The sequence below is a fragment of the Bombus bifarius genome, unplaced genomic scaffold, assembly GCF_011952205.1.
Source record: "Bombus bifarius isolate JDL3187 unplaced genomic scaffold, Bbif_JDL3187 scf7180000007974, whole genome shotgun sequence".
NCBI classification, from domain to species: Eukaryota; Metazoa; Arthropoda; class Insecta; order Hymenoptera; family Apidae; genus Bombus; species Bombus bifarius.
In genome coordinates, this window is record NW_022884360.1 from 3,318,758 (window position 1) to 3,345,140 (window position 26,383).

The 26,383-nt window shown below is 38.8% G+C and overlaps 2 protein-coding genes across 26 annotated transcripts in view; one reads left to right on the plus strand and one right to left on the minus strand.

Annotated features, from left to right (window-relative positions):
- LOC117217118 overlaps positions 1-26,383 on the plus strand; it is a 180,006-nt gene that overhangs the window by 131,355 nt on the left and 22,268 nt on the right. For 14 of the 25 annotated variants that reach the window (XM_033464445.1, XM_033464444.1, XM_033464453.1 and 11 more), the window contains 4 exons: positions 13,972-14,134; positions 21,199-21,336; positions 24,027-24,198; positions 24,903-25,058. In XM_033464445.1, the coding sequence (XP_033320336.1) occupies positions 13,972-14,134; positions 21,199-21,336; positions 24,027-24,198; positions 24,903-25,058 (629 nt within the window). Of the gene's footprint in view, positions 1-12,594; positions 12,658-13,971; positions 14,135-21,198; positions 21,337-24,026; positions 24,199-24,902; positions 25,059-26,383 lie in introns of all 25 variants that reach the window. The other 11 variants (XM_033464448.1, XM_033464464.1, XM_033464470.1 and 8 more) reach the window with 8 other exon arrangements.
- LOC117217126 lies at positions 511-5,016 on the minus strand. Its single transcript, XM_033464483.1, has 4 exons — positions 4,584-5,016; positions 3,762-3,867; positions 3,320-3,528; positions 511-1,612 (listed from the first exon to the last, which is right to left on the minus strand). Exons 1-4 carry the CDS (start codon positions 4,785-4,787, stop codon positions 998-1,000), a joined length of 1,134 nt encoding a protein of 377 aa, XP_033320374.1. The 5' UTR covers positions 4,788-5,016; the 3' UTR covers positions 511-997.

Below are 26,383 nucleotides of genomic sequence, written 5' to 3' on the forward strand. Positions count from 1 at the left end.
GCATAACGCATAAATGTCATCAAATCGTCGGAACGTTTTATAAACGTGTTATGTACAATCTGAAATTTCACTAGCAGTGTAACGATTATCGCGATTGTAACAGCAAAATATGAAGGCAATCTAAAAATGTATAGAGAAGTACAAGACATTTATTGCAAACATACGTTGTTAATACGTACATTGTTAGTGAAAAATAAATAAACAGCGTGAATACTAGTCTTAAACATACGTATACAGTTAGTGCTATACATTGGTATAGATGTTCTCGCATCGTGTGTACGTATTATAGTTTATAAAATAGCATGATCTTTGTTACCCAAAGGTATAGCTTCTGACAAATACCTTGTAACATGTATTAGATTGTCCGAAAAGTTTCTTTCGTTTCATGAGTGAAACAATAGATGCACAACATTTTTTATTTTATATTATTTCATGTATGATCCATTTTGTAATAATAGAATAAAATAGATCAAACATAATTCAATAAAATAACATAAAAGAAAAAATGTTGTGCATCTGCTACTTCCTTATAAAACGAAAGAAACTTTCGACATAACCTGATACGTTCACAGATTCGTTTCAGCGACACGATACTTAAATCGTACACTCTTATACCATTCGATAAATATGGAAATGGCAAAGAAATACAGAAATAGTTGGCAACTAAGTGATTGCGGATTTTGTCATTAGGCGGTATTGACAAAATCCGCAATCACTTAGTCGCCAACCCGATATAAATACAGAGACGTTGGAACTTCGATACGACGAGTAACTGTGACATTATATGTAAATACGTTTGCACCAATGTTCTATCTTTCACGCGCATATAATACATATGCGTATGGCCATATTGGCGACGACGACCTTACAACTCCAGTCTGATGCCCCACTCTTTAAATTTAAACGCTTTCTCTACGTTCGAAAACGTGGTTACTGGCTGTGTCTACAGCAATTTCGATTCTATCGTACAGTGTGAGAGAGCTGCTGCTGCAAATTCTTAGAAATTGCCACAATCGCTGGCAACGTTCTTCAACAAAGCTCCACCAAAAATACGAACCGCAGTTCTGGTCCATGAGATCAACATCAGCTTACCACCGATGTAAGGACTTCCTCTACCAATTTCACAGTGTGTGTACGACAATGTTATCAATTGCAGTCCTAGAGGTTGATCTTGCAACCTGGACAGTTCTATGCTCGTAGCATCGCGCCATGGGTCGGTCGTTCCAGAAGAGATGGATTTAGCTGTGCCGGTCAGCAGAGGCAGAGACACGGCGTTCTTGTCGTAGCCACGTCCTCGAAGTTTATTGGAATTAGTCGGCAGGAATGTGTAAGGCGTTCTCGTTCGCGTTCCATAATCGATGGCGCGTTGCATCAGTTTCGTTGGAATCCTCGCAAAAAGCGGAACCGTGGCGTAACTCGAGGTGGACACCCGAGTCGAATCGTAGGAGGCTTCGAGCTGGTAGTCTGTGCGCGGGTTATCGAAAGCCGAAGCTAGAAGAAGGTTGAAGCCCAATACAGAACCCTCGATACCGTCCTCCAGCCCTTTGTCAAAGTCCGTGTACTCCTGGCCCAGCACGATGTCTCCTCCACTAGGGATCCTGTGTCCTATCGTCTAAAATCGATCACGAGTTTCGTACAAATAATTTGCCTTTCAGCAGCGTAGTAAGTCAGATTTCTATGGGAAATTCCGCGTAGCGGAGAATAGTCAGAAAATGGGAAATTTCTATCCCTTCAGGCACATTATGTAAGCCGTAATAAAGTATCGTAAAAACACAATCATTTGTGGGAAATCTGATGGGAAAGTTGTAAGAAGCGTGGATGAAGTTGTCAGTGTCCTGAAAGGCGAGTCGAAACTTTTTCGCCTCCACACGAATACGTGAAATGCAAATATTCGAACGCTATTATATCATAAAGCTATAACGCTATTATATTATAAAGAAAAATCTATAATTTTGTGATGGGGCAGGTAAGAAGATATTGTTGAAGTTGTTAATTAATTACAACGGAACGCGACGAATTAACACTTTGACTGCCACGTTGGTCACGGTTTCTCCTGTGACGCCACGGTGGTCATTGAACCACTTCAACTTCTTATAATTGTAAAAATTGAATGAAAATTGACAGTTTGGGCATTTCGAACATAACCGATAAATAGAAGATACTTTGAAATTAAAAGTGGTCCATTGGACAATTAAACATTTTTATTAGAACATTAATAAAAAAATGAGAAGAAATCTTGCATCTAACGGTGTGTTAAAACACTTTAAACATAAATGTGACTCATCGATACAATCTGGACGATAGGTGATCACCTTTTTGGTCCGATTCATAGCAATTTTTCATCCCAACTGTTTAACATTTTTTTATACCACTCTCTGCAAAATTTTCGTGCCAGGTACGCTTGCCCTTCTTTCTTCTGCATTTCGTGTCGCAATCTTTGTCGAATAAGTATATTTGACGGTTCTGGCGAATGGCACTGTGCGAGGTGCATTGCGAGTGCCATTCTAAAATCTGATAACTTGATTTTTAGTTTTGTTGTTTGTTTATAGAATATCATCTCGTTTGAAATTGATGTATCTAACAATAACTCTAAAGCTAATTTTATATACCACTTGAGAGTCCTTCTATGTGGTGTAGAATATGCTATCATTTGATGTGATAAATCTACAGCACATTTTCCTCTCTTATAATCTACACTACCATTGGTTTATCGCAAACATAATTTTTCTTGCGGACCTGTACCATTTCAGACGAATGTTTCGTCGAGATCATAAAAATAATCCTAATACTGTTTACTAATATCTTCTACACGTTTCAACAATATATTCCGCACGTTTTGCCTACGACGAAATAACGAAAGCGAATGGTTTGTTGAAATAAACGAAGCCTTGTTATAATATGTCGCTATCAACTGTTACCAAGGCGTCACGGTGGTCACCCGTGACCACCAGTAAGATAAACGGTCCATCGGGGAAGAATGTTGTCTCACATCATCAATTTATCATTATTTTGCCATCATATGCTTTGAATAATAAAAATACCCCCGTGACGTCCTGAGATGAAACACGTGATTTTGGCGTGGCAGTCAAAGTGTTAAGGCAAACTATTACGCATTGGCACCACCAATTTCATTTACATTTTTAGAATTTTCCCATTGGGTCTGCCACGAATGATTGCACTTTTGATAACTTACGACCTACTTGGTATGACCTTGGTATGGTGTTGTTAGAATTTTAGACAACAAGTAGCATACGAAGTGATAGAAATTCCTCACTTTCTCATCGTCCTTCTTTGCAAAATAGATGAAAATTCGACGAACCTGATCGGAATGACCTTGAGCCCAGAGCTGGCCGTTGATCCAGAGTCCATAGAGCCCGGCCTGGTTCTCCCAACTGAGACAGAAATGGTACCATCGATTCTCTAGAATATCGGTCGGCATAGCGAGCACCTGTTTTCCTCCGATCTCAAGGTGAATGCTCCTGCCATGTGGCGCTATCCACGATCGTACCAGTCGCTCTCGCTCGTCTTCTGTCGGAAGCAATCGCGTAAACAGTTATTAACACTTCATCTTTGCAACATTAAATACCACTTGGTCAAGACGAGCGAACGAAACGCGACTAGCCGGCACGAGCCAGCGACTCTCTGAGCGGTGAAAATGCTTTTCGTGGCTGTTTGCTTGGCTGCGTAAAGGCACGAAAGGGGCCAGAAGATAATCACGAAACGGAGAAACGTTCGCATCGACGTTCTTTGAGTCTACTTACTCGAGTAGGAGAATATGGGATGAGAGTGAGTGAGATCATTCGATTGCATCCACAGGCAGAAGGTGAACTCCGTCAACTCCGGCACTGGCAGCTCCCATCGTAGAAACTGCAAATCCACATTTCCTCTGTTTATACAGATGCAAAAAATCGGCGAATATATGCACGTGAATCGATCGAAGAATTGCGCAATTTTACAGCGAGTTCTTGCGTTTTAAGCAGTAGACAAATTTTTAAAAATTTATTTCTTCGACACGATGAAAATGTTCACGAATGATGTGGAAAAGTTACATAACGAGATTAGAAAAAAAAAAGAACAGATCGAATGGAAATAACGTGGTAGAAAAAAAGACAAGAACTTTCTATGACCAGGTTTGTTCGATACTGTAACCAAATCAGGCATTTTACTTTTAACGATCTCGGATTCCGTTAAACGTTTCCAGTGGCATACGTTCGATCAAAGCCTTAAATGTGCGTACAGGATTAGCCAATGAACGACTGTTACGATTACGTGTCTGGAATAAGATGATTATGCGTTTCTACATAATCGGTAACGGGGCAACGAACGTAACAAAATCTTGCATCCTATGGATGAACTTAATGAAATTAAATTGACTATGATTTAATCCATCACTCGCTATAACCCAATCAATCTTAATTTGTTAATTTGTCGTACATCTATCGCGTAATATCTTTTTGTTAATACTTAGAAAAGAATTTCTTTCCCTTCTGAAGAACAGACACTTTGCAAACTTTTGCAAACATCGTAGATCTCATTGTAAAGAAGAAAATGAAGCGATTTCTAAGCTTTCCAAACTTTCTCACCTGAATGTATCCCTTCTGAGTGAGCTCCACCTTGTGCATAGGAGTCTCGTGTTTCTGTTCTATCGGCATCGTTGACCCCCAACATGGAACTATTGCGTAACCCAATAAAATCAAACGAACGGTTTCAATGGCATAATTTCGACGATTGTCGAAAGTTTGAGAAAGTTTCGACGAGTTCTCCGTTCGTCCGCTCGATCCGTTCATCCCTTTAGCCTCTTCCAAGAAGCGATCGTCTGCTGATGGTCGTTCGATTAATCTCGAAACGAAGGATCGTCCTTCTGAGCGAAATCTGGATAATTGCGAGAGTTGGTCGGTTGCTTGTACGTTCGATCTCGAGCAGGAGAAACGAAGCCCGGTGTGGCGAACAGTCGACGCGAGTAAACAACACTAAGCAAGGCTAGTGGCAAGGTAAGGCGGGCGAGCACAGCCCGCGTGAACAGGTTGAATAGCGAAGAGGAAGGAGCACCTTGTCCATGATACCAGTCGACGAATCGTTTGACCGCTAAATTCGAAGTAATTTCACCGTTTCTTTTCACGTACTCGCGTCTTACAGTTACTTCGTACGATGATACTCGCGTTAACGTTCCGCTTGGTTGTTTGTTGTTTCTTGCTTCGTATAAATCGTGTATCATGGACCGTGTTGCGTATTTTCTGCAATTCTTGTTGCTGATCTTGTCTCAGGTTTAACCTAATCTTCCGTTAGTCTTTTGTTTCTCATGTTCACGAAAGAATGTTTCAGAAAATTATATTTAGAGCGATTGGAGAAGAGAAAGTAAATCATTGAATTTTTGGAGAGTTTCTCATCGTTGCAATATTAATCGTCTGATGCTATGACGATCTGATCGATGTTTTTTAAAAGGTTTACAAAATTTGCTTTTAATAATCTTCTGTATTATGGTTTTATTATATCTTATTATTTATTATTAATTATATCAATGAACACATTGTACGTCGTATTTTCGTCCATTTTCGTAAATACATACAGTGGCTCACGAAAGTATTCGAACGCTTGCATATGCACGCTTGAATGACCGAAATAATGTACATTAAAGTAATTTGCTTAGACAAGCAGATGTCAGTAGGAAGATGGAAGTCTTAAGATTATATCAGCAAAATTTGAAAAGGATTGTAAGTGACTGACAAAAGTATTTAAACGCTACATATATTATTCAATTATTTGATATCGATATTTTGTTGGGCCAACTTTAGCAGCAATAGTGTGTCTCAATCGACGTACCATACTGTAAACCAATGATTTTGCAAAAACTACACTCAACGGAGTTCCATATTTTTATAATTTTATCTTTCAATACTTGCTTTCAGATTATCTGAAATTTATTTCATCTTTTTTCCATTTCAGCCTATAAATTTTCAATAGGATTTATGTCTGGACTTTGCGGTGGAGTAATTAACACGTATGGTGTGTTATATACGATTCATTCTTTCACAATTCTAGCAGTATGCTTAGGATCATTATCTTGTTGGAAGTGGAAATCTTCCAATAATCCTAATTTACGGGCTCTTTCTTTAGGTTATTTTTTAAAATATTAAAATATTGATATTTATCAAGTGTTCCATCAATAAATATCAAATTTCCGGTGCCACTGGCAGCCACGCACCCCACACCATGATCCACCTTCGTGTTTCACTGTTTGATGTAAATGACGAATTTCCAATTCCGTATTTGGTTTTCTCCACACATAATTTTGACCACCCGAGCCAAAAATGTTAAATTTTGACTCGTCCGAAAAGATGACCGTTCCAAAAAAAATTATCTTTATTAATATAGGTTTTTGCAGAAGTCAATCTTTTTTTATGATTTACCGCATTAACATATGGTTTCTTTCGCGGTACTCTCCATGAAAATCACTGTTTCGTAAGATTCGTTGACATAATTCCGAGTGAACTTCTTTATAAAACATATTAGCTACCATACCTGCGAGTTGAGGAGCGGATGTAGTAGGATTTTTTTTAATTCGCCAATGATAACTTTCTCCTCTCTTCCAGTCAATTTCTTTGGTCGACGTATCGAGCTTTGTTTGCAAGTGTTCCCTCGTTCTTTGACTTTTTTATGATATAATGTATCGTTCACTTACTTCTGTTCACTCCGGCAATCTCGTTATATGATTTGCCATCCACATGTAATCGGAATATTATTTCTCTTTCACACTTTTCTTCCAGACTTTTTGATATTCATTTTAAATACTACTGTGCACACTTTTACGTTACTGTTACTGGAACGATATCCTAAGATCAAGCGAACGTACCAATATTTTCATTTAGCAATGATGTTTACATTCGGTGCAAAGGAAGATGAAAACCTATCAACAGTGTTACAGCGTTAGAATACTTTTGTGAGACACTTGTCATGAATGTTTCTAATAAACGTATCCTAACTCCTGTCTATATTATTCAATCGTTTTCAAATTTTACTCGTGTAATCTTGAGACTTTCCCATCATTATACATGCCAAATTGTTTGAACAAATTAGTTTAGTGCACCTCATTTTTTATTAATTGAAATTTGTAAGTGTAAGTGTTTGAATACTTTCGTCAGCCACTTTATGTACGTACGTGTACGAATCGTTGGTTGAACGAGAAATTTCGCTTGTCCCCAAACTTCAGTGAAGCAGGTGGTCCGCTTGGCAAACGAATCCGGCAACTACTGTGACAAAGTGACAAGCTACTGAATGAGCGAACTCCATTGAAGAAATGGATGGTCGTAGCTGGTTAACAGCGAGTGGTGGGGCAAAGTTGTTTTCTTTACCTACTTGACCACAAAGCCTAAAAATTTCCATGAATTTTGTTAATTAATTACACTACTGGACGGTTGCTAGCAGCTTGCTTATTTGTCACTTGCCATTTATTTCACTGGCCGTCACTGTACGAGCCTCGAGCGTACACTCTTCGCCAAAAGGATAGCCCAGGTGTGCTATCTTTAAATTTTCAATGACGCGTGTAAAATTTTTCGTCTGTAACGTATAATATGAAAATATTACGAGCTCAGAATAAGCGGTTGGTTGAAAATAATTAAAAATATTATGAGGTTTAGTGTGCAGCAAAAAAATTGTTTTATTTTAAGAACGAAATGATAGCACACTCTGTTCAGTAGTTCATGATTTATCAACGAATAAAGATTACAGTACAATATTACATAAATTTGTAAGTATGGGATGCTGAAAAAATTAAACGAGTCTGAAAAAAAGCAAATTCTTGAACTCAAACAGCAACAGTTATCAGTAGCAGAAATATCGAAAATAATAAGAAGAAGTCGTAAAGTAATACGGAATTTCTTAAAAAATGTTGAAGATTATGGCAAAAAGAAAAGTACTGGTCGGCCGTCATCGTTGTCCCATCGTGATAAACGAGCAATGTTGAGTGTAGCTTCCAACTGGCAATTAACGACGAAGCAAATAATGGAAAAATCTAGTGTTAGTGCCAGTGTTTCGAGTGTTCGTCGAGTTCTACTATCCTGCGAAGATATTAAGAGGCTAAAATTGAAAAAGGAATCCTTCGTTAACAACGAAACACAAAGTAGAACGTTTAAGCTTTGCAAAAGAAACGGAGCATTGGAAAAAGAAACGGAGAAGGGTGCTATTTTCAGACGAAAAAAGATTCAACTTGGATGGTCCTGATGGATCGCAATATTATTTTCATGACATAAGAAAAGAGACAATGTCGGCAATTCGACGACAAATGGGAGGAGGCAGCGTGATGGTTTGGCCCGGCATCGGTTATTTCGCCAAGACAAGTATCAAGTTCATCAATGACAGAATAAATAGTGTCCTGTACATAAATTTAATTAGAGTACAAAGGAGATATGCGAAATGGATATTAGGCTTAGATATGACAACACCAAATTATATACTGATAGAAGAATGCAGGATAATAGAAGTAAAAGAAAAAGCATCAAAAAGAGCAGCAAGGTACGAATAGAAAGCCCTAGAATCAAAAAAGGAATTAGTAGAAAGGAGTGTATAAAGGGAAGAGAGAGAGAGAGTGAGAATGGGGAAATGGCCAAGAAGGGAAAAGAGCAAGAAAGAGAAAGAAGGGACTGGAAGAGGTGAGAAAGGGAGGGACACAGATGGAAGCAAGAAAGGAGCAAGAAAGGTTGACAGCAGACCAAATTATAGAAGAAAGAAGAAAGAGAGAAACAGAAGAGAGGGGGAAAGGATAAGGGAATCCAAGTATAATATACACTACAGAAACATAGTCAAAGAAAAATGACCAAAGTACTTAGAAGGGAGGATGAAGTGGAAGGACAGGAGAATACTGGCAAGATTCAAATGCGAAAACGAGACCAAAGCAAGGGAATACTGGAAAGAAGAGGGGAAAACAAGATGCAGACTATGTAGAAGGAAAGAAGAAAACCGGAGACATGTAATAGAAGAATGTGAAATAGCGGGAGGACCAAAGGACATAGGAAAAACGCTAAGTGAAACTGGAGAAGGTTTAACAGAACTGAAAGCAATAATAGAGAAGAGAAGGGCAAACGACAGGAAGGATGCACAGCAAGGAGGCTAAAGACCAATGTGACAATAGTTTTTAGTCATTAGTTGCTAATTTATAGTTTCTAGTTTTAGTTTTCAGAGGTAGAATAAGCAAGGTAGTGTAATAGAATAGAGTGGAAAAGAGGGGAGGTAGACACACAGGGTGGTTGGTAACTGGTGGTACAAGCGGAAAGGGGGTGATTCTACGCGAAAAAAGAAGTCGAAAATATAGAATAAAAATTTTTCGTTCGAGGCTTTGCTTTCGAGAAAATCGACTTTGAATTTTCGCTCGGTACGCGTCCACTTTGTCACGTCTCGTTATAACGGATCTCACTGTAGATCGTCGTCTCGATGGAAAAATTAAAAAGAAAAAGAAAAAAAATTTTTATTCCATATTTTCGACTTCTTTTTTCGCGTAGAATCACCCCCTTTCCGCTTGTACCACCAGTTACCAACCACCCTGTATAAGAAGAGAAATAGACATAAGAGATGTAAAACCAAAAGTTCGTCCAAAACCGAGAGGACTAAGCAATAATAATAGAATAATAAAAAAACATAAATTTAATCGAAGAACAAATAAATACTCATGCAAAACGCATTTCTGGACCTGATTACCTAACCTGAGCTCATAATGTTTTCGTATTATACGTTACAGACGCCATTTAGACAAACTTTACACGCGCCATTGAGAAATTAAAGATAGCACGCGTGAACTACTTTTTTGGCGAGGAGTGTAGCTGAAGGAGTTCGAAAGAAATCGAAGAAGTCGTTAGGATTTAAAGCCGCGGCATTTACAATTGCTTTGTCGATTGGTCACTCTCCTCTCGCTGCTATTCAAACGATGACGCATAGGACGAAATGGTTTTCGTTCGAAATAACAGGCACGTAGTTAAGCGATAGATCGGTTTGAGGCTCGTATAACGATTGCGCAACTTTGAAAGCAGAGCTAGGATATTAGATAGTGAAAGAAGCCATTTCAAAATATCAGCATCCTATAAAAAACATAGTGTTGCCTGGCTAATATTTAGGCAGCTCCTTCGCCTGGTTAATAAACATAAACTTATGCAACTGTTTCAAGAGAGCAACAATCCGCGTTTTTGTTTATATGTTACTCAGCAAAATAAGAAAAATCAAATTTCTCCTATCCTTTTGATTTTGCGATCGTTCTATTATTATAAACAAATGTTAACTTCGTATTATTTTTACCGATTGTGCCTTATTAAATGGCTATTGGACACGAGGTATATTTAGATAATTTTCGATCGAATATTTTCAACGGCTGTGTACGAGGAAATAACAAATCAAAGTAAAGGCAAAGAGAAAGCAACTAGACGTCAAATTTAAAATATTGAGTTAGATTGTATTACCTGGGCGTAAATTACCGCTCTCACTAAACGATAAACTTTTCCTATATTACGTCATTTTCGTATCAATTTCGAATATTACATATCGAATTTGATGAAAAACAAGGAAGAACACTGTGCAGGGACCGAACGAGTTTCGCATGGAACCGGCTTTTACTTAAAACACGGACCATGCAATTTCTTTGTAGCTTTAGATGGATGAAAAAAAGGTTCCGTTTAAAAATATCACCTCGAAAGCTCGTGACAAAATGACTTTGAGAAAGGGCTCCTTCCAGCGCTACGCGTGCCCTTGCGTGCAATGGTAGAACTTTGTCAACTGGAAGATCTTTCCATAAGATGGTAAAGAAGACCTAAATAAAAATTTAGATGATCTCGTGTATCTAAGACGTCAGCCTATTTATGTACGTAAATGCAAGTGTCACAAAGCTTTTACGGAATTTGTTCACGTTGCAACGTAGTTATCTGCATGTGTGATCTGTCTCGTTGGTCGAAGTAAACGCGAAAGTTTGCCGAGATTTAATGAATCGTAAAATCAGAGTGAAATCGACGACACGTCGGTTTACCGCGACCTTCGCGTAAAAACGAGACGAGAAGACAGAAGTCTGCCTTGATTTACACGAATATTATCTTCGTCATCGTTGGACGAAACGACACCGCGACTATGTCCGCGTCTCCTTCTTTTGTTTGTCTTGCGCGCGTTTCCTCTCAAACCGGAACGTTCGCATTTTCACAAAAATGAAAAGTCATGTTTCACATAAGATTCTTGTCGTCCGAGGATCGAATGCACGCTCGAAATGCTTTGCGTATTACTTTCTACCGGTAGTTGCTTGCATACGCTTTTTCTCCGCCAGTGAACACACGCAAGAGTCGAAACTTGCCACAACTGAAAAATGAAGATGACCGATAGCTGATTAATCGGCTTCTTGTCGCTGACGCTTACCGACCGATAGCCTATTAATCGGCTTTTTGTCGCCGACGCTTACCGATCGATGGCATATTAATCGGCATTTTGTCGTCGACAATCTTTCTCATTATTTGTGCAGTAATTTGTTATTTAGTACCAAGATACCTTGCTCAGTTGCGTCAGTTGCGTTGCTTTGTAAGCTCCTACAGTTTTATATCAATTTGAAAAACTTACCGTTCGCGATGAACAAAAAGAATGGTATTGGAGAGTCTAAACCGAAACAAAGCCAGCGCCAGGGAGAATCTGCGCCTGAGCTGCCGGTCGGACGTGCGTATGCTGTCGAACCGCTAGCGGTCGGTAAAGTGTTGACAATTTGAATATGCTCACGTTGGAACAAAGCGTAGAACCAAAGAGGACGACGTGGTCGTACTTTTGAACCCTCCATCGGTATATTTGGTGGTTTTCGACTAGTAATTTTAAGTAAACTCGCATTTTTTCCATATCTTTGTTTAAATTTTGCTCTGCTTAAGAAAAGCTAACACGGTGAAACTATAGGATGATGTTGTAGAAACTGGGCAGAGTATAGAAGAATTTTTGGGGATTTTTTGGAACACAAAAGTCTAAGGAAAGCTGCATGTCCTTAAACGACAGTATGTGCAGACGATAGGGTTAAAATCTTCGATCGGTTCGTTGATCGTTCAGAAATCTTGGAACTGTTTAAATTATATGTTTTTAATTATCTGTTAGAAGGAGGCAATTTCTTCGTATAGCTGCATATCGGAGGATAGCTTAGGTAACTTGGATCGTATCAGGAGATTTTGTTCAACTGCGTACGACGTTACCGAAATCGTTGATTTCCTTTTTGTTAATATAATAGAATTATATATAATAATAATAGAATATAATAGAATTTGCTCTGAAGTATGCATATTAATTTATATAAAGTTGTACAAATCGTGGCTTAAAAATTAGCGCTCGTTCTTTTATATTTCGCGTCGTGTACTGGTGTAATTCGTTAAATAAATAAATAAATAAATAACATGCAATACACGTAAACCATGTAACCAAGATTTAGTTCATGGAATCGACAAGTTACAAGTTTATCTTATTAGAAAAACCTTTTTCATTTCTACGAGACTTTTCTCATTCTAACAGGATACTCGAACTTTAGCATTTGAACAAATTTCATCGGTTTTATTATCACACTTGTTACCATTCTACAAGAGAGAATTTATCAATACTAATAATTTGTAGGTGTTATCGACGCTCCATTCACGTTGCATATCGTTGGAATTAAACCATGATCTGCTTGCCAATGTAAGGAATAATACATAAATGGAAATAATCTAATTTTAAGATCAACAGCACATCCAAAAGCAACAGTCGATAGCATGGTATTAATGTAACACAGCACCACTCCATAATATCTCAATATACCGCGAGGTTACCCTTTTTATATTATAATTCTATTTGTCTGTAAAATTATACCTATTCTATCCTTATTATTATGTATAATATATATATATATATACATTACTTTACACATTTACGCATGCAGATACACATACATACATGCTACATCGAATATACTTAGTACCTTATGCATACATGTATTGGGTTGGCAACTGAGTGATTGCAGATTTTGTCATTACCACCTAATGGTAACTAATGGCAGATTTTGTCATTAGGTTGTAATGACAAAATCCGCAAACACTTAGTCGCCAACCCAATATATCAGCCTCCTTGGTAATGCAAAATAGATTCTGTCTTACCATTGTAGTATATACTATGGCATTTTAGCCATGGGATTCTGACTGAAATGCGAAAATGCAAAGATCTATCATCTTTTGTGTACAGTGGAGTCTGCGGGACATGGGTTATCCGAGTCCCGTTTAACCGATGTTTGAACTTTGCCATAACTGCACCCTCCCTTTTTTTCGAAAATTTAACGTAAAGAGCACAAAACAGTAAATAAACGACTATTGTTAATGCTCAAATGATCAAATAAATAGTAGGATTTATTGAATCAATTAAATAGTTAATTCGTGTTAAATATTGGGTTGGCAACTAAGTGATTGCGGCTTTTGTCATTAGCTGATATTGACAAAATCCGCAATCACTTAGTTTCACCTATGTTCCGTATTATTCGAGATACTTTGAACTTTGTCAAAATTCCACTCTTCCCTTTTTTTTCGAAAATTTAACGTAAAGAGCACAAAAGAGTAAATAGACGACTATCGTAAATGCGATTGATCAATTAAATAGTTGGATCGATTGAATCAATTAAATAGTTAATCAATGTTAAATATTGGACTTACAACTAAGTGATTGCGGTTTTTGTCATTAGCTGATATTGACAAAATATTGCCAACCCAATATATCTGTAATATTACACAATCAAAATGTTTCTTATGATCTTATTATCCGAGTTTTCGATTATCCGATAGCCTTGGTACGCTTGATGGGCTCGGTGCACATCAGCTCGGATAATCGAGACTCTACTACTGTCATTGCTATGTACATGTGTATAATGTCCCGTTTAATATGTGTCCCTTTCGCCTCAACTACCACTTGTCGTATCAGTCGATTATGTCAGACGAGTAACGTTTCGACGCGCCATCTGTGTTTTAGACGGCGAAGAACTCGACTTCCGGAAACAGCGGATACTATGTCGGAGGAAGCAGCACCCTGCCACGCGGAGGCCAACTAATGAGAGCGTACAGTCCTGCGGCGTCGTCGGTAGTCGGAGGACCCAATGCAACGCCTACTCAACCGAAACCTCTCGCCACTCCAGGTACACGAAAATCCGCGATACTCGAGACTCAGTCTTAGAAAGCCGATCACGCTAGGTCCACTGTCCACGAAGCGTCCCGCGCCTGTCTAATAAGCGTATTAACACTGGAACTACCGATAATTAACACGAAGATATTTCTATCAAAACCAGTGAAAATGACTGGTCTTTAAAAAATACCTAATAATAGAATATTTTTATATTTATTGATTTATTACTCTCTTACGGAAGGAATTACATGTTACGTAGTACATTTTTGGTATTATTGGTCTATCTGGGGCCATGATCCCTAAACGAGGGTTGACACGTTTATAAAATTGTAAAACCAGTCATTTTGACTGGTGTGGTGTTTCTAATGTTAGCATCTAGCGATCTAACGATCGATCCGGAATTTTCCTGATAACTGATATCGTCATATGGAAAAATTGGAAAAACGTATGGCAAGTTGTAGAAAATGGGGAAACTGGTTAATTGGGGTTCGATAAACAGATTGCAGCACCCTTTTACACTGACAAGTACCAGTCATTTTCACTGGTATTGGTATAAGTAGCCCTGATACAAAATTAGCTTCAGTTTGAATACATAAAAGACAAAATAAAATTCATTATATCGTTCTTTTAGTTATCGTCGCGAAAGTTATTACATCATTGCGGAAAAAATATAACATGAAGTAGGAATTTTAAAATGAAATTGTAAAACCAAAATTTTTCTTTGTTATTATCAATTAGTGTTTACCTGGAATTATTGCCAATTAGTTGCACCACTTTTTCTGCCTTTATAAACTACAGTATATAATGAAATACACGAATTTAGTGGTGTTGAAATTAATTAAAAAGTTACACTGTCAGTTATGGGTAATTAAAGTTATTGGATTGGCAACTAAGTGGTTGCGGATTTTGCCATTATCACCTAACGACAAAATCCGCAATCACTTAGTTGCCAATCCAATATAATCGAACGATAGCAAACTGTAAAAGAATATTGAAATGCATTATGAATTTTTAATTTCACCATCAAGTCCTGTTATTTATCTCTAATCATCGTTAATGTTTTCAATTTTACCTATATGTTTTTACACTTTTAAATACTTTCAATTTCACGTTTTCTATAAACAATACGTGCAATCATTAAAGAAAATCACCACCGCAAAATGTACCTCACCGCTTAAATCATTTTTAGACTCGTTTGTTTCTTGAGTAACGAACATTAGTGCTCGATACTTGGAAAAATTCGACGTGCACAGCGTTATAGATTGGCTTGGCGGTTGGCTACGTGTTAAGACGATTGTCTGCAGATATCCGTCACAGCCAATCTTTTTGTGCTGCGGATTTTCCAACAAACACGGACTTGGCGTAAACTTACAGTTACCTTTACTGCACGTTTTATGAACTAAACAGCAGCGTAGACGTATCGTCGTCTTCAATAGACGACGCTTACGCTTCTATGAAACGACGCTTCGTGATCAGTGGACCGGGCAAGTTCTCGAGGATGGGAATCGCGTGGTTTCGGGAATCGAGTCTCGAGCGTCAATTGGTCGCTTTTCCTCCTGCCTGTGCTTGTCATGTTTGCTCCATGCTTGCACCACGTTCTCCCTTCAGCTTCAGCCGACTTTCCACGAAGAATGCGTCCGCCCGACGACATTGCAACGATTCTCGTCGTGTGTTCGGACCTGCAGGTGTCCGGAACGACATAGACGGCTGATTAATTCCTCTGCTCGCTGCATTCTCCGCACGCTGTCACTCGTTTCAATCGGATTTATTTTAACCGTCCGATGCTCCTAACGTTGCTGCATACTCGTTGTTACTCGTCCTTCACCTCGCTTGTTACTAAAAAAACGCTCGATCGTTCCTCTTCTCTGTGGCGGTCGAACGAGTCTCGCGTTGCCTCCGTTGCAACGATTCGGAGGAGGTGACGCGAAATATACAAGTACACAGGGTGTTCCTCGCAACTAGGCCAAACCATATGTTAGTTTCAGACGATGGAATATAGACGAACGTTTCGCTAAACGCGTTTACAGCGATTAAAGAGATTACTTTCTCGTAGACATTTCTTTCAAACCGTTCCAATGTTTTGCTTAATGAAATCTTTTCCTATCTTCCACTATTTCTATGTTATGGTTTGATCTAATTACAGCAGTCGCCGTGTACGTTGGCTGAGGAAAGTATTTGAACGCTTTTAAAAAGCGTTTACGTCTAGAAAACTCGAGTCTCGTAACAATGCTTAATGAAACTTCGAAATGTCTCGTACGACACACGCAATGTACAGAGCGTTTCAGGACACGTTGGGACCACGATTCAGCAGACTAAAATAAAAAGAAACTTCCGTACAAAGATATGTGTATGCTCGGTACGACCTTGTTTTCCAGTTACAGCTCATTTCGTGTTCTAATAGTTGCTTATATGTCGTCAGAGAAACTGCTTCAAGCCACAACTTCCAGTTTCAATACAAACGTGTATACGTCGTTTCATGGATTTTCAACTCGTTTGAACTGACCTGGTCTTGGACGAATTTGTCGGTGATTTCAGTCGACGTGTTGACAAAGTGTTGAAACACTGTCAACGTTCACTGTGACGTTTTATTATAAAGTACGGACTTTAAAGCAGCGAATTCAAGCTTGGAGACGAAGCTAGCCAGGATGTGGGGCCAGAACGACCCATCCATTTGTCGGGAAACAGTCGGCCCAAGTAACGTTTTAGGAGCTGCATGGCACAACAACCACATACGTTTTATCATATCCATCACGTGACATTCAATCTCGTCGTATCTGCACGAAAGTCTGTTCCGTGGAAAAATAAGGTTGTGACTCGAAAACAAGGTCATAAGGAGCATGTACGTTCGTACGATCTTTATTCCCCTCATTTTAGTTTACTAAATCAGCTGCTGCAGTACTTGTCACGTGCTGTAAAATGCGCCATATTCAGAGACCAGATTGGGCAACTAAGTTATTGCGGGTTTTGTCATTAGGTGGTATTGACAAAATCCGCAATCACTTAGTTGCCAAGCCAATATTACCAAGCAAATTTCAAAAGCTTTTTACGAATATCTCGAAAATTAAAGCCGAGCAGCGGTAACATATATAGAAAAAATTGTTCAGAATGACGAGTTTGACGAGGTATTTCAACGTCGTTGAAATTGGTGAGCAGGCCACGCTCTAAATATTTGTCATATTTATATTTTTATTCAAATGATTTTGATTACGAATGACCGTTTTCTTTATCAATGGCGGACAATTTTTCAATGGTTATCGGTAACCAAACTAACGATTTAACCAAAAAGAACGTTAATGGTTTATCGATACCAGCATTCAAAAAAAAATTTTAATCTTTTATGATGGTTATTCGTAATCGAAACAGTTGAGGCTTAACCCATTTTCAATCGCTTTCATTAACACTTTGACCATCACGTTCCTACAATTGTAAAAATTGAATGAAAATTGTCAGTTAGGGCATTTTGAATATAACCGATAAATAGAAGATACTTTGAAATAAAAAGTGCCCCATTGAACAATCAAACATTTTTATTAGAACATCAATAAAAAAAAAATGAGAAGAAATCTTGCATCTAACGGTGCACTGTGTTAAGGGGGTATTCTGGTCTAGAAATTTGAAAAAATCGGAAATTTTTTTTCCATATTTCCAAAGTTTAGACATTCAAGAATATGCCCTTAAAAGGATTTTTCAAAATTTCAATTATTTTATGAGTTACAGCCATTTTTGAGACGCAGCATCTGCTTCGGTCCGACCGGAACAAATGAACAGTAGACGGTAGACGTTGTCCGAGTAAACTTGTCTGAAAACTTTAAACGCGTTTTTCTCGAAACTACTTTTTTCGAGTTGGCGTGCACGATATCTCAAGTTCTAATGAACCGATTTATTTTAAATTTGGTCTGAATATTCCTTATATACTCCTCTATCGTCCGGACCACGCTCAACTCAAAATCTTTAATATTACTATCTTTAAACGTTCGGAATTGTCAAAAAAAACGTGCGAATTAAGAAATTTTGTTTCAAACGGCCGTCATTTTGTGAAAAAATGTTGTATTGACTTTTCCAAGATTCAGACGATAGCGGCATCCATACTAATTAAGAATCTGTTCGCTTTTTTTGTTTCAAATGACCAGAAGGGTCGATATCATGCACGCCACGACACCCCATTTTTTTGGCAGCACCCACTTTGCCAGCTCATAACTTTTTAAATATTGAGTTCTTTTTTTCAGTGAATTTTTTACGTAATCTCGAAATATCAATAAACAAATGCTAAAAAGGAGGATAGCAAAAATATTTTTTGTTTCACTTGTACAGAGCTTCAAAAATTCATGCCTCTAGACCAGAATACCCCCTTAAAACACTTCAAACATAAATGTGACTCATCGATACAATCTGGACGATAGGTGATCACCTTTTTCGTCCGATTCATAGCAATTTTTCATCCTAACTGTTTAACATTTTTTTATACCACTCTCTGCAAAATTTTCGTGCCAGGTACGCTTGCCCTTCTTTCTTCTGCATTTCGTGTCGCAATCTTTGTCGAATAAGTATATTTGACGGCTCTGGCGAATGGCACTGTGTGAGGTGCATTGCGAGTGCCATTCTAAAATCTGATAACTTGATTTTTAGTTTTGTTGCTTGTTTATAGAGTATCATCGCGTTTGAAATTGATGTATCTAACAATAACTCTAAAGCTAATTTTATATACCACTCGAGGGTTCTTCTATGTGGTGTAGAATATGCTATCATTCGATCCGATAAATCTACAGCACATTTTCCTCTCTTGTAATCTACACTACCATTGGTTTATCGCAAACATAATTTTTCCTGCGGACCTGTACCATTTCAGCCGAATGTTTCGTCGAGATCATAAAAATAATCATAATACTGTTTACTAATATCTTCTACACGTTTCAACAATATATTCCGCACGTTTTGCCTACGACGAAATAACGAAAGCGAATGGTTTGTTGCAATAAACGAAGCCTTGTTACAATATGTCGCTATCAACTGTTACCGAGGCGTCACGGTGGTCACCCGTGACCACCAATAAGATAAACGGTCCATTGGGGAAGAATGTTGTCTTACATCATCAATTTATCATTATTTTGCCATTATATGCTTTGAATAATAAAAATACTCCCGTGGCGTCCTGAGCGAAACACGTGATTTCTGCGTGGTGGTCAAAGTGTTATTTAGCAACGACTCCCATCCATTTGAATAAAAACTCATTTCCGCTTGATGATTCTGTGGCATACAATTTTCAAAATAACCGTGTCGCTACAGGAAAAGCTCGTCACAAATGTTGCAATACTTTCCTCAGCTTGTATACTCGTTCGCATCGTTTGATGGAAAGTAACGCACCGATCCAACGCTTTTCGTCCCTTGCGGATGCAAGCACCGAATCCTTGTGCAATGTACACGCGCCGTCCGTGAGATCGGCGATCGCGTGAGGTCGTCTCGATTGCGCGAACACGTTCGTCGACTCGAGTCCCGACTGTCGTCTGACAAACTACGATCGACGACCATCCGCTTCGCGCCTTTGCTACGACGCCCTGGAAAAGTGCCTAATACACAAGCAATCTTGGAGTAACGACGCTTTAAAGGGAAAAAACTGTTCGTTTGTGACATCTCATTAAGAACAGTGTAAAATAGTGATTTATTCGTTACAATACATAAGATGCATTTTGTCACGCGTATAGACGAAGCATGTGTTACGAAAGGCCCCATTTTAAAATCGAAAGTTAAAAACAATTAATATTTCCTGTTGGTTTTTTCATAAATTCGGTTACGTAGTTGTGAAGTAATTAGGTTGATGCACGATATGCGCCTGTTTCTCGTTATGAAATTTGACATAAATCGATGCGTTCGATGATTAATAAGGAAGATTTATGATGAAAAATATAAAACTTCTTTATCGCGACGTTAATATATAATCAGAAAGTTCGTACGGTTTCTTTACGTAAACTTCAATTTGGAAAAATGGTTTCTAGAAATTAGCATTTTCGAGCGGTTTAAGACGTTTCCTGCTCCATCTAAGCGATTCTTTAACGCGTAAATCACTTTAATTACTTTATAAATTATATAAATGAGAATTATAAATGAACAAATGTTCGACTTGTTTTATTGGAAAATTCATATTCCGCAATAACGAAACGAAATAGTTTTTGAGAAAGTTTTGTCGAACGACGTGGGAATTATTTTGATTAAATATACGACGTTTTAGAAATTCGAGTCTCGTCGTACAGAACGACGTTTCATATTCGCCTATCTAATAATAACAAATTAGTGGTTAGAGTAGAGCCTGCGTTATACGAACATCCGCTGTGTGAACGTTTTATTATATGAAACGTACGAAAGTGACAGCAATAAAGAAGATGATAATGATGTGTCACCTAATTTACAGGCATTTACACGTCTGAAAACTGTGAGCTGTTTTCAAGCCCACGTAATTTATTCAAAAAAGTTTGCCATCTAGCAGTTCGATTTCTTTAATTTCGTTAAAAGAAGGATATTGCCTTTTTGATTTTATATTCTACGTATGCTGTTACCTACAAACAAATTGCATTAATTTTATTTCATTCCATCTCAAGTATTAAATCAGACCGACTGCCAACTGCTGATCGTTTTGTCACGCAAAAATTCTCTTTCATCTGCCAGTACCTTTGTCCTCCGATCAATTCGTATAACGTACGCTGTACAACGATCGCGTATAATACGAGAGAAAATTATATAGGCAAAACCTGTTTGCCCATGTAAAGGTAGAATTTTTTTATAAAATGGGGCTATTTATTTATGCAGGAAACACAGCGTGTTATATAGAGCATCGATTTTCTCACGTTCGTCGTCTAATTCGCCAATATTCTCCGATTATTGGCTTGGCAACTAAGTGATTGCGGGTTTTCTCATTACCACCTAATGAGAAAATCCGCAATCACTTAGTTGCCAAGCCAATATTTCCGAGTCGCGATACCACCGTGCACTTTTACCAGTCGCGAATTAGCAAAGGAACGAACGTCGGGCAGAAACGCGACGTACACCGGACCAGCTGGGTACATTGGTTTTTGTTTGGTTTTCCGGATGGTTGGATAGGTGGTGGCGGGGTGCCGCCGGCCAAGCCGCTTCGCAGCTACCAGTGTGGTAAGAGTCCCCTTGGAAGCCTCGGGGGCTCGGCTCGCTTCTCTAGAGACAGCTCGGTCTCCCTCTATAGTATAGCAGGTCAGTAGTAGCCTTAAAACAACCCTCTGGAAACCTCGGACCAGAGTTGGGCAAAATTGATTCCAACGACGAATAACAAATAAAGATGAGGAAATTTGAATTGAATGTTATTGGCGAATTTTATTTTATTTATTATATATATATATATTATTTATTATTTGTTAATGTATATTAATATACAGGGTGGTTGGTAACTGGGGATACAAGCGGAAAGGGGGTGATTCTACGCGAAAAAAGAATGCAAATTTTTTTTTTTAATTTTTTTAAAAATCTACAGCGAGATTATAACGAGACGTGATAAAGTGGACGCGTACCGAGCGAAAATTCAAAGTCGATTTTCTCGAAAACAAAGCCTCGAACGAAAAATTTGTATTCTATATTTTCGACTCCTTTTTTCGCGTAGAATCACCCCCTTTCCGCTTGTACCAATCAATTACCAACCATCCTGTATATTATTTATTATGTATTATATTTTATTTTCTATTTATTTCGACTGGTTGTGCGCGTAGAGATAACCAGGCGAATATAATCACGCAAATTTTTAATAATTTTGTTACTTACGGTTAGAAAATACGCTGACGAAATATAAATTGGTTAGAAAATTAGAAACTGAATTTTGGAATAATTTGTATCTCGAGGTTAATGTGCAGTAAAAGGATTGGCATCTGTGAACGACTAGTCTTGATGCAAAATGACACATAACGAGGTATCGATGAATAAATTTCGAATAATTTATTTGTCTAGATAGAAGTCTGCTCGAACTATGCCCAGCTCTGCCTCTCGGTCCTTTTCAGTCGATCGCGACCGGCTCTCTGCGTTAAGTTTGCCCGATTTTCGATCTTTCTCGATGCCAAACCCGATATTTCTCTCTCTCCGGTGGCGTGGCTCGTTCGAACATCGAAACTTTGTGTGGAGAAAAGAAAACGAGGTCGAGGGTTTCCGTATTGGGTCGTTAGACAATACGCGATCTCGTGGTCGCTCGGATTCGTACGCCAGAGTTGACACGGATGGATCCGCTGGCAAGAAGATTCACAGCCGGTAGAAACTCGGCTACGAACCGAGGGCCGAGGAACTCACTGTTTTATCGAGCAAAAGTGAAAAATATATTTCCAGTTTGACGAAGTATATTTTCGAGAATGTTATCCATCTCGATATCCAGCTTGTTAACTGGGCCATATTACGCAGGAATCCTGCAACCCTCAAAATAAGAACGAATTAGATAAAATTGTGACCTGTAATGTGAATAATTTTGCGATCTCTGGTTTTGCAAAACAACTCTTGCATTATAAAATTATTGAAACCGTCTCATTTTAGGCTCGTCAGTTATTTTGCAGAAAACTTGCAAACTACTTGGCTGAGAGTGAAAGACACGCAGCATCGGTTCTTCGTCCTCTTGATACGATAAACGTAAAGAAACTCACTCGAGGCAATTAATTTTAACACTTTACTTTTATTTAACGCTTTAATTTTAACACTTTATTAATCGGCTTTTTGTCGCCGACGCTTACCGACCGATAGCCTATTAATCGGCTTTTTGTCGCCGACGCTTACCGATCGATAGCATATTAATCGGCTTTTTGTCGCCGACAATCGTTTTCATTATTTGAGCAGTAATTTGTTACATAATACTAAGGTACCTCGCTCAGTTGCGTCAGCTGCGTTGCTTTGTAAGCTGCCACAGTTTTATACCAATTTGAAAAACTTACTATTCGCGATGAACGAAAAGAATGGTATTGGGGAGTCTAAACGGAAACAGAGCCGGCGCCAGGGAGAATCTGCGCCTGAGCTGCCGGTCGGACGTGCGTTTGCTGTTGAACCGCTAGCGGTCGGTAAAGTGTTAACATTATACTTTTACGCGTCTGCCAATATGCTGATCATACCGAAACTGAAATTGCCGAGTAATATCAGCCAATAGACAATTTTAAATAATATTAATTATACTACTAGACGAGCCATTAAAGAACACGCAGAAACAACAAAAGAAATAAAGTATAGGAAATAGCTGCAACAGTGATAAAGCTACTTTTCTTTGAAATTAAAAACTTCGCACTAAATTCACTCCATTTCAGATCGTTGAAGGTTGATAGGTTTTTGCATAACATTGCCCAATTGACTCTGAAGATTTTGACTATTTTGGAGGCGGTTTGGTCGCAACGGAATGGCTTCGAAAGAGAGTGAAAGAGAAAGAAAGAAAGAAAGAGAGAGAGAGAGAGGCCCTGAGATTGGCATTTTTGAGATTCGGTCGAACGAGACGCGACCCCTTGGAACACTCTCAAAGTATCTTGCAATGTATACGTAACCTTCCCCATGTGTGGTATACAGTATCTAAAGTAGAGCATCGCCGTCAACCCCATGATATCGTGTCCGATCCTATTATCACCAATAAAAATTCGTAGAACTCTTTGACATCCCATAAGAAGCACGTTCGAAGTCTGCATAGTCTGGATCAAGGTATAGCGAAATCATCAGATTACTTCACGATGCTGCTATACCTTGTACCTGGATAGTCCATTTTCTCTCTTGACCCCATCGATACCGATAATAATCTTCGTTCTCGAATCGCGATACCCATAAATGCAATTTAAAATTTTCTCCACCCGCTAAACTACGAATTTATTAAAATAATTTTCGGTTGCATAGGCGGATCGTTTACCCTCTGCGTGGTTGTACTAATCCTTGCGATTCTACAGATCGATTGCACGGGGAAAGCGGTTATATGAGCAGTCCAGAAAGAGGTGGAGGAGTTGGCTCTGGAACTGGCAGATATCCACCTGGTCCTTACAGCGCTGGCAGCAGCTACGAGGACCCGTACTATTCGCAGTATTCGGGAACAGTGACACCGGTCATCGACGAGGAAGCCAGGTAACCGGAGTTCCACGGACCACCGCTTCGGTCGTTTCATGTTGATTTTCTCATACTCTCTCGCTAATTTCTCAATATTTATACAGAATCTTCTCATATGTATACGTATAAAATAGACTGCGGTGGAAAGTATCCATTCGACTTTGCAATAGTATTTTACAAGAGTTACGAAGCTTACGGAGAGCGTAATATTATTTTAGCCTTGTGACGAATAATATTAAAATTATCAATTGAAAACGGGAACGAAGAAGAGTAGTTGCAAGCTGAACTGAGCCTTTTCCAAAATTTTGTCAAGCTGCTCTACAGCAGCATACTACTTGAACGAGGTATAAAGGTAGTTACTTTGAACGTGTTCTATAAAAAAAAAAAAAAGCAAACCTCTTCTATTTGTCTTCATAATAATTATTAAAAACTCGTTGATAATTCGTGAAAGTAAAAATTGAGAAACTATTAGACACCAGTTATTTTAGACCACCTTATGTTTCAATCGTAATCGTTCGTTTTTGCTACTTTCGTTCCTTTAACTTCCTCCGAAGCCCGGTCTATCCGACAAAAAAAAAAAAAAAAAAAGAAAAAGAAAGAACCACAAAAAGCGCGTGCGACGAGATACATCGTATCAACGACGTAAAGCAAAAGTTGGTCGTGGCGATCTCGAATTCGACTTTCGTGGATGGCTGATAGCGCGGATACGTATATCTCTGTTGTGGGTGGTGCAGCGATACGGAGCTGTTGGAGGAATCGTACAGCCTTTACGGTGTGAAACCGCCAGGCCGTCCGCCATCCGGTCCTCCGCGATCCCCGTTTCCTCCAGGGGCACCGCCACCTTTGCCATCCGGTGGCCAGAGCTACGACGCTACTCGGTACTCAGCTACCTTCTCTAGTTTTCGATAGAACCGCGACCTCAGACCTCGAAATTCTCTATAAATGGAGATGCTGAGTCTGACCGTGACCGGTTGTCTCTACTTAAGCTATATATCGTCTGGTCAGAATATACGAATGCGCTTGCGAACGCGTCGCACAGTGGCACAAATTTTACCGATACACAAAATAAAGATCGTCGTTTCGAGTCACTTCGACAGAAATTATCAGCTTGGTCCAATTGTATTCTGATAAATCGTAATCGTTATATTGGCTTGGCAACTAAGTGATTGCGGATTTTGTCATTAGGTGGTATTGACAAAATCCGCAATCACTTAGTTGCCAATCCAATATTATTGTACGTGTCGTCACGTCGTAATAAATTGCGACGAGTAATGAGACGAACTGAACGTAGATCTCATAGATCATTTAGGCGTTGAATATTCACCGTGTGTTAGAAAATTTCTGTATTTTCGTCGCTGTATTCGCTTTCTCGTCGTTCTATGTTTCGTTGATCATCCGGTAATTGTCCATCGTTCAATTTGGCCGCTGTGCGTCGCTCTTGTCGTGATGGTCAGCCATAGATACGACGACTACCGTTCCCAGGGGAGTGGAAGCAATCGATATGGTAGGTGCCTTGACAAATTTATCACGGCAGAACGGAGGATCGCGAGAGAGTAACGACTAGAGAAAGTGAAAAGCGCGCTGGCTTCCCTCTAGGTTCCCTTAGCCGAGTTATTTATACTCGTTCGTCGTTGCTATTGGCGCCTGGTGGATAATATTCCACGATATATCAGCCGTTTCGAGTTCATCGATCGGTATTCCCGTCGATTCCATTGACCTGAGGAAACCTCGCCTCGAAATCCACGTATAATACCTCCGTTCACGGCTATTGAAAAACTCGCACTCTGCCCAGGAATGGTCGTCGTTCGTTCAATGCATGTGTTAGTATGCGTCGAGGCATGCATGGAGAACGATAAGTTATGTTCCATATAGAAACGCAAAATTCGATACGGTCCTGCGTTTCTCATAATGCTCGAGTTTATCAGGTACACGCATATGGCGGCGCATTTTCGCCCAAGTTTCTGGACTGATGTTATTTACACAAATATTAATATTTATTATTATTAGATTATCTGGAAAGTTCCTATCGCTTTAGAAGGAGACAATAGATGCGAAACATTTTTATAATATATTTTATTGCACGTATTAATATACTGCACGTAATGCAAAATCGATCATACGATGTAAATTGTAGGATAAAAATAGCAATGGATCAAAATAATATAAAAGAAAAAACGTTGTGCATCTATTGTTTCCTTGTGAA

Excerpts from the sequence above, each read along its gene's own strand:
- LOC117217126 (XM_033464483.1), bottom strand. The coding sequence starts at position 4,787 with ATGAACGGATCGAGCGGACGAACGGAGAACTCGTCGAAACTTTCTCAA. Across the intron at positions 3,529-3,761 it reads TCCCATATTCTCCTACTCGA|AAGACGAGCGAGAGCGACTG; the intron begins GTAAGTAGACTC and ends TGCTTCCGACAG. Across the intron at positions 1,613-3,319 it reads CTCAAGGTCATTCCGATCAG|ACGATAGGACACAGGATCCC; the intron begins GTTCGTCGAATT and ends GATCGATTTTAG.